The sequence below is a fragment of the Acipenser ruthenus genome, chromosome 21 (genome assembly GCF_902713425.1).
Source record: "Acipenser ruthenus chromosome 21, fAciRut3.2 maternal haplotype, whole genome shotgun sequence".
Classification (NCBI taxonomy): domain Eukaryota; kingdom Metazoa; phylum Chordata; class Actinopteri; order Acipenseriformes; family Acipenseridae; genus Acipenser; species Acipenser ruthenus.
In genome coordinates, this window is record NC_081209.1 from 21,136,009 (window position 1) to 21,145,182 (window position 9,174).

The following is a 9,174-nucleotide window of genomic DNA, read 5'->3' on the forward strand; positions in this document are numbered from 1 at the left end:
ACCGTGTGCTAGTGGCAAGTGCTTCATTTTTTGTCTGTTTCTCCAAATGGTAGATATACTAAAACAACCCTACAGGATTCAGTGAATATAATCTGAATAAGCACTTCAGAAACCTCTGGTAGACTGTGTGTCTTGTTTAAATTTGGGCCATTGTAAATAATGCTACATACATACACAATTCACTAGTAAATGTAATAATAATAATAAATGTACCATATGAGAGAAATGAGCACACAAATTGACATGCATTAAACTGTATTTACTATCAAGTAATTTTTTTCAACTTGAGCTTCATTTCTGGTTGCTGTAGCAACAAAAGTTACAAATGTGAACTTGAAAATGAACAGCCCCCCCCCCCCCCCCCCCCATTTGTTTGTTTTGTTTAAAAGCAAATTGAACAATTAAATGTAATCTTCAAACAAAAATCAGCTTTTAAAATTTACCAATATAACACCCTCTATAAGTAGGTTAAATGATCCTTTAGCAATTCATTTGCATTTCAGATTGAATACATATTTGTTTTCTTAATTAAATCCCCCTAATTGCTCCCTGCTTCTGACCATGATGGATGTTTTGGCAGCCTGCCCAAGCATGGATTTTAATGGGGTCTTTGTACAGAGCAACAAAAGCATAGAGTGGCGATTTCATGAGGAGGGGAGAGAGAGAGCTTGATGTGAAACATCCATTGATGTGTAGATTCTGGCAGCTATGATGCTATTCAGCAAGTCTCTGCAGTTTTTTTTAAAGCTGAAGTTGATTTTGTTTGACAGGCTGTCTGCGCTACTGTCAAATCAAAAGTTCTGTGTGTGTGTGTGTAACCAAGACTGTTTCTTGTCAAAATAATCGACTTATTATTATTATTATTTGTTTAAATCACCTTTATCCAAGGTGACTTACAGAGACTAGGGTGTGTGAACTATGCAGCTATTAACAGGAAATGCTGGTACTGTTCCCACTGCTTTGACTGCCTTGTATTTGTTAAGATGTCATTTTTTGTTTATATTACATAAACAAATACATCACACAAAAAAAAAAAATGAAGTCTAAGCTCTGGAGGCAGAAAAAGTATTGCAGAGTTTTTAAAGTTCTGGCTCACTTGAGTAAAACACGGTGCTCCGAACAGTCTGCCTTAGCCTTGTGAGATTTCTACAACACTGGACTGGAGTTGTCCAACTCTGTATCTATCGCAATTACGTGTTGAAGGTTATTCTTTCCGATTTAAAATTGCACTAATGAAATCACTTTCCACATCATTGTGTGGAACAAAATGTTATTTTGCTGTTCTAATTTCATAAACTTCTAGCATGCTTCACCAAAACAGGACATTCTATGCAAGAGTGTTATTCAAGAACAGACAGTAAAGAATAATATTTAATATACTACATACACCCACGCTTTGAGTTTAACATACACTTATTTTAACTGAAAAGATTAGCCGCTGGCAAAAACAGGGCTGAAATAGTCTTCATTACTTACACAATAGTCAGTATCTCCTGTCCTCCTGAACAAGTCACATATTTAGCATGGAGGACTTACATAACCCTACGGATATGAAGTCACTATCTCAAATGCTTTCTGAGATATAATACAGTGGGGGAAGGAGGCTTTAGAAAATAACTAGCACGGAATGGTTCATTTTTTTTATATGGCAACCATGATTGACAACCGAGATGTACTGAATACATAAGTGTACCAAGTATGTATCCAAACTCTCAAAGCGTCAAGTCACTTGACAGCAGAGGGGTAGTCAAACTTTGTTTGCATCCTGTATATCCCAGACACCTTTGGGAGATTAGTGTTGATTTATTGTATTTTGGGCTTGTGAATTCATACTTTTGGTGCAAGAATAACAATGATTGGGATCAGAAAAAGATTCTGAAGCCACTGCTACATTACACAGGAGCATGCGATATATGTTGCAATTTCACCTCTAGTGATGAATGCTGAAGAAACGGAAATACTTCACACTATTTGGTAGAAGATGCAGAGCTCCTGTGATAGTGTTCTGCTTGGTACAGCATTGTTCATTAAAATGACGTTCTACACCTCTTCACAGAGAAGTTTAATCTTCCACATGCTTGTTTGATCACACCAAAGACTGGCACCTCAGGAGGACCAACACTTTGGCAGATCACATCAGTGGTATCTGGTATAACCAATTTGATAATGCAGAGCCCTTTATAATTCAAGGTGAAGAGACAATTCCATTCTTCAGTCTGGAGGAAAACTTGTCACAGGTGTATGAAAGTAAAGAGACTCTCAGCCAAGCTCAGCAGAGGTATAGTAGAGGTTACTGAGACGGTTACAACCCAAAAGCACGACTGACAAGGACTTTTTTTTGTGGATAAAAACACAAAGGGTCATGGTACCAAATTAGATCTGGTTTATTGTACTTCATGGATTGACTTAGCAATATTTGGAGTAGCAAGAGTCTACTGTAACAAAATAATCTGTACATCTGTTTCCTTGTAGTAACTTAATGTTGACATTATAGCCTAGGTGAAGGCAATACAATGAAATACAAGTTATATCTTAACAATTACAACAGTTGCACTGGTAAATACTGCCCAGTTTAGGAATGAGGAGAACAGTATGAAAGAAAATGAACACAAACATGTTGCAGGTGGGATATTATTTAACCAGGCTTACTCAAAATTAGGTCTTTATTGCAACCCTGAATTGCTGGTTTCTGACACTTTAGCAAGCGAACCTTACAGCTCAGTTTTGTTATTTAGGTAATATTTTAGTTTTATTTGTACATGACAAAATTATTTTTTGCCATCGGTTCTGTGCAGTATTCATTTGACAGATTATCCCGAAGTGTTTGTCTGCAGCACGCTTATCATGACGAGAAGTTAATTACAGGACATAGGAGCACGTCAGGAAGCGAATGTTTACGCGATTCTGAATAACAGGTTTGCCGTCTTACAGAAGGCTATGCTTAAAGTTGTCCGTTGATGAAGGTGCAAGTGGTTTTAGTGCAAAAAGTGACCCTATTAAAAATTATAGTGGCAACAGTATGTAATTAATGTGTTTTTTGTTGTAAAAACTGTTTATGTTTTGACCGCAATGGAAACAATTTTGTAGTTATTATACAAATAGACATTTTTCCTTGACGTCATCCCCACTTACGAATATTTGTTTGTACAGATTTTTTTTTAAACTACATTCATGGTCGCACCTAGACGGGTACTATATTTCAAATATAATCCATCACAATATCCCAGTTTTGACAGTGTTCCAATCCACCCTCTTCTGGAGAAAACATTTTTACCAACTAAAAGGCACACAAATATTTGAATGCGCACAGATGAAGGCAGTCATATTTATTAGCTCATAAAAGAGTTATTATTGTGGGTGATCATATCACAGAAATAATCTAGCAATAAACAATTTACATACGATTAAAATTAAAAGCACAAACTCTTTGCAGAACAGACAGCTTAATAATAATAATAATAATAATAATTAAACCTTACATAGAAAGAATTCAGTACTGGAAAGCGCTTGTAGTATTGCCTTTGCTCCTTTTTTGCATAGTAGCCAATTATAATTTAATGTAACTGGGTTAAAATAAGAAATTACTGTGAGTCATTGGTGTATATTCTAGTGTATTTAGAGTATTGTGAAGGTCATTTTTTAATGTTTGGTATTGAACGTCTGGTTTTGCAAGGCCTTTTGCTATAATATAGCTTTTCATGTTATATATTGGCAAAAGATAACATTATCCCAATCTAATTCAGACTCCATTACGTATGCAATATTGTCACACTGCATAATCTGTACAAAATAAGATTAAAAAAAAACTTTCCAAATGTTAACTTTACTTAACATGAAGTAGTCAAAACAATTGGATTAGATTGAGGTTTAGATTTTAAAACTGGTCACCTGAACAACTGGGGTTAAGACAAGCGACAAATCACGACGTATCCACTCCCTTTATCCGCATACTAACCTACTGTTAGATAACCAAAGAGATATATGTGGATTATAGGCAGGCTAGTCATAGTTAAACAAGTCCAACAGTACTGTACTGTAATTAAAAACATAACCAGTAATTAGTCAGACACTCTCCCACTCATGTTAACATATTCAGCCCAACATTGACCCACCACTACAAGCTGAAATCCACGACAACAGAGTGACCTTCTGTCATAAAATTGAGACTATTCAGTCAAGTGTGTGGGTAGAGCAGAATGGACAGGCATTAGTGCAATAAAGGAGGGGGCTAGGTGGTACAGCTGGCAGCCCTTCACCTATGGAAGTCAGGGTTTAAAGGAATCCAAGTGGTCCATCTAGGACAGGCTTACTACAAACTTTAAAGTAATTGAGCACTGCTTACATCAGAGGTTAGCTCTTACATGTATCATATGTTCTGACCTTTAGTGTGAAGCCTAAACCACATTGTCTGAAGCACAGGATAGTTACGGGCTATTTAATAAATTGTTATAGGTCAGGTGGCTTTATCAAAACAAGAATGGCTGCAGGTCTGCCGGTGTGTGCGTTTATTTAGTACAAACAAAATATATAAAAGGGTATGAAACTCAGAGGAACAGAGTAACTAACTGAAGGTTTTAAAACCGAAATACAGAAGCAAGGTTGTACTTGAGTGCCTGCTTATTAAAAGACTTTCCTGACACCTCGCTGTCTCGCTGCAGAGGGCTAAACAGCACTGGTTTAATCCTGCATTTGCCTGCCAATGTGCAGCACTTGGATTAACTACGGAGAGTCACAGGCAAGGAAAAACTGTGACAGCAGCAAATCAGATATTACAGTGCCAGCCCCAATATTGTGAAGGGTGTTTAGCGAAGTGAAAGGTGATTGATGTGATGTTTATAAATCAATTTGGTGGTCTCTTGGAAGATCCCCTGGATGCCTGCCTCAGATGCGTTTTAAAAACAAAATACAGCGTAGTGAAGGCAAGGCAACTTGCAACATTTGCTGGCGTACACAAGTACCAGTGGTAGGGTTTCAGTCATTCATTAATCAAGTCACACATTTATACACACACACACACACGTCCCAGCTTGCTAATTAATTTTTTTTTTTTATTATTACTGGTTTGTGCCTGTTCTATCTGATCTTTAATGGAGATAAATCTATAGCATTCCCCCGAATCCAGCTGTTTGATTAATGTTTAAATAAGCTTTCTTTGCCTGAATTGTACTTCTATATGAAATAATCCCATTTAAAAAATGTATAGAGGAACGAATGAGACCTATGAAATGACTGAAATTAATACTGAAATGATTTTGTTGGCTACGTATTTTAACACCTGCTCACCGACACATATGGGCTTCTTTGATTCTGTCAGATCTACTTAACTACTAAAGCTGCAGGATTCTAAAGAACCTTTGATAAGAGAGATCCCCTCTTAAGGAAGGAAGGAAGGAGGGACAAACCTGACAGGGCCCTTTGAAACAGGTTAAGCAAACTTCACATGCAGCACCCTCTTCCGCGCTTAGTAGGGATTCAGGCATTTGTCTGGTATAGTTATGCTTTACAGTGAAGAGTGGTGTAATTCAATCAGCTTGATTTGAAAGCAGAGATGTTGCAATGTAAATTACAATCTAATCAGACAGTAAATTCCACCACACAGTTTTAATCGGCTTTAAGTGTCCAGACCTTAATTTTAAAAAACACATCTAAGGAAAAGATGTTACACTCACCCGTATAGGTCCACTTAGAGCCTGTAAATGAAATACAAATTAAAAGTTAGTGTTTTGTTTTATGAAATTTGAATAATATATATATATATATATATATATATATATATATATATATATATATATATATATATATATATATATATATATATATATATTATACACACACACTACCGGTCAAAAGTTTTAGAACACCTCAATTTTTCCAGTTTTTATTGAAATTTACGCAGTTTAATGTCTCAATGTACTCTCAAATTAAAGCATAGAACAAATAAACAATTGGAGATAAAAAAGAAATCATGGGATCGTTTTGTTTAACAAAATTTAATCTAAATTTTTGACTCAAAGTAGCCACCTTTTGCAGATATAACAGCCGAACACACTCGTGGCATTCTTTCTACAATGGAAATCAAATATTGTTCGGAAAGTTCTTCCCAACACTGTTGCAGAAGTTCCCACAAATAGGTTGCACTTGTAGGTTGCTTTGCTTTCAGCCTTCTGTCCAGTTCATCCCAAACCAGCTCGATGGGGTTTAAGTCTGCAGACTGTGCTGGCCATTCCATGATTTGAAGCCTACCGTCTTGTTCTTTTCTTCTAAGGTAGTTCTGACATAGCCTGGAGGTATGTTTTGGGTCATTATCTTGCTGTAGGATGAACCCCTGACCAACTAGGCGTATACCAGAGGGTATTGCATGGCACTGCAAAATGCTGTGGTAGCAGTTTTGGTTCAGGGTGCCACTCACTCTGTGCAAGTCGCCGACTCTGGATCCAGCAAAAGAGCCCCAGACCATCACGGTTCCACCTCCATGTTTGACAGTTGGTGTCACACACAGAGGAACCATCCTTTCGCCTACTCGACGGCGTACAAAAACCCTGCGTGATGAACCGAAGATTTCAAATTTTGATTCATCGGTCCATAAGACCTTCTTCCAGTCTTCAGTAGTCCACTGGCGGTGCTTCATGGCCCAGGCAAGCCTCTTTCTTATTTTGCCATCTTAGCAATGGTTTTCTTACTGCCACTCAACCTGTCAAACCTGCAGCTTGAAGTCTTCTCTTCACAGTTGAAACTGAGACTTGCTTACTTCGACCAGTGTTAAGCTGTGCTTGAAGCTGTCGTCCTGTGAGCCGCCTATCACGCAAGCTGTTGACTCTCAGAAACTTGTCTTCTGATTCTGTTGTGGCTTTGGGTCTGCCAGACCTCTTCCTGTCAGAGTTTCCTCCAGTTTCCAAGTGCCTTTTGATGGTGTAGGAAACTGTACTCACTGACACCTTGGCTTTCTCTGCAATTTCTCTAAAGGAAAGACCTACACTTTTAAGGGTTATAATGGTCTGTCTGTCTTCCTTTGTTAATTGCCTTTTTCTCGCCATTATGAGAGCAATATACTACTTCCACAGTACAATACTGTCCAAATAATGCTTAAGAGGGTGTAGTAACACAGTCTGTTCCAACACTGCTTTTATACAGACAGAGGGTTTGTAAGTAATCAACAAAAGTTGGGACACCTGTAGGAATTGTTAGCATCAACTTTCAAGGCTTAATTTACTTCCATTGCTGCAGAACAGCTGTATGTTGTTAACCCATTACTTGTTCCCTGAAAAAGGCCTTTTTGTATAACTCTGAAATGTATATTATTTTTCAGTTTTTGGTAACCTAAACTTTTTTTTTTAACCTCTGGCAGTTTACCGCTTACCTTTGTACCATTTCAGGATATTCACTGGACTTGAACTGCTTAAATTTCAATAAAAACTGGAAAAATTGAGGTGTTCTAAAACTTTTGACCGGTAGTGTATATATATAAAATCACACACATTGTAGGTCATTTAGTTTATATTAGTTATTTTATAAGTCTTTCAGAAACAAGGGGTTGATTTGATCAAAATGTACCCTGTTGAAAAATGATTTATTCTATTAGAATTGGAGCCTTTGTTCTATTATTATTTATTTCTTAGCAGATGCCCTTATCCAGGGCGACTTACAGTTGTTACAAGATATCACATTATTTTACATACAATGACATTTTTTTACATACAATTACCCATTTATACAGCTGGGTTTTTACTGGAGCAATCTAGGTAAAGTACCTTGCTCAAGGGTACAGCAGCAGTGTCCCCCACCTGGGATTGAACCCACAACCCTCCGGTCAAGAGTCCAGAGCCCTAACCACTACTCCACACTGCTGTCCGTTCTATTGTGTGGGGTGGAATTTTTTTCCTACACTGCACCAGCAATTGAGGAGATACAAGAGATTCCCAGTGCTGAGAGTTAAGCAATGCTTTTCTGCATGTGGCTTATTTACTGTTAGCTGCAAGTGCGCTACCTTTTCCACTTCAATAACTAGGTACTTGCACTGTCTATCTCTTGGGTGTTCCATCCTCTCCTCTCTCCTTTAGCTCATCATACTCCTTTGTCCCTTGCTGGCATTTCTAGTTCAGCTGGCTAGGGGTGTGGCAGGGTGCCCCGTCCCTGTGTGTATTTTGTGTGTTATGTTGTATGTTGCATGTAGTGTGTTATTGTTGGTGTATGTATTGGTGCACGGGTGATTTAAAGTGTGTATTAGTATGTGGGCACGGGGATTGCACGAATTAGTTTGCGTGCTGGGATTCAAGTGAATGATTCATTAGTAATTGAATCCCGGAGCAGCTGTATACATAGATGCACAGATCACTCACTCAGGGTTGGGCGTACAGTGAGGAGGTAAGGGAGAGAGAGGAGAGAAAACAATTGCTACTCGTGCTGGTTCAACACCAGCACGATTCGTGTTTGTTTGAGTGTTCATTTTGTTTTGTTTGTTCATTGTTTGGTTAAACATTTTATTTTGTTCATTTATTACTTACAATAAACTGGTGCAATAGCGCATTTACTCACAGTACTGTTGTCATTACTTCCTGGCCTGACATCACCACCAGCCAGCCTGTTCACAGGGGGGCTCTGTGATAATCACAGCAGAGGAGTCCTAGCCCAAGAGGCACAAGATTGTGCCACAGGTTCGAGATCTACCCTCCTCCATGTATTGTACAATTACGTTTATGCATTACATCCTGCAACTTGTTATGTACTGTAAACCAGTAAACCTCTTCACTATTTTCGACACATAAAGCAATACTTTAATACTTTATAAAAAAAAAAATTGTGGCATTAACTTAGAATAATCCTTCATTCTCCAACTAATAGTATTTCAATCCATGGCTAGAGGATGAAAATAGTTCAGTATTGTGTTTACTTTCTCACTCCTAAAAGTTACACGAATGGATAGGGAAAAGACACTTGCACATTGCAGAGAAGTTTGAGCCATTCCAGGTTTTACTACAGCCTTTATTTAAACAAGTTTGTGACTCCTATCCCATGACCAAGCACACAAATAAACCCTGTATGCAGTACTTGAAATGGTTCAAATGCTATCCAGTGGGGGTCTCATTTCCATCAACTTTATACAAAACATATTGTATAAAATATACATGCAACATAATTTAGGCTCATATCATACTTATTTAAATATTTTGAATTAAT

At 37.7% G+C, this 9,174-nt stretch overlaps 1 protein-coding gene across 4 annotated transcripts in view; it reads right to left on the reverse strand.

Annotated features, from left to right (window-relative positions):
- LOC117428006 (carbonic anhydrase 12-like) overlaps positions 1-9,174 on the reverse strand; it is a 34,142-nt gene that overhangs the window by 23,104 nt on the left and 1,864 nt on the right. For all 4 annotated transcript variants that reach the window (XM_034901666.2, XM_034901665.2, XM_034901664.2 and 1 more), the window contains exon 2: positions 5,670-5,690. In XM_034901666.2, coding sequence (XP_034757557.1) covers positions 5,670-5,690 — 21 coding nt within the window. The remainder of the gene's footprint in view (positions 1-5,669; positions 5,691-9,174) is intronic.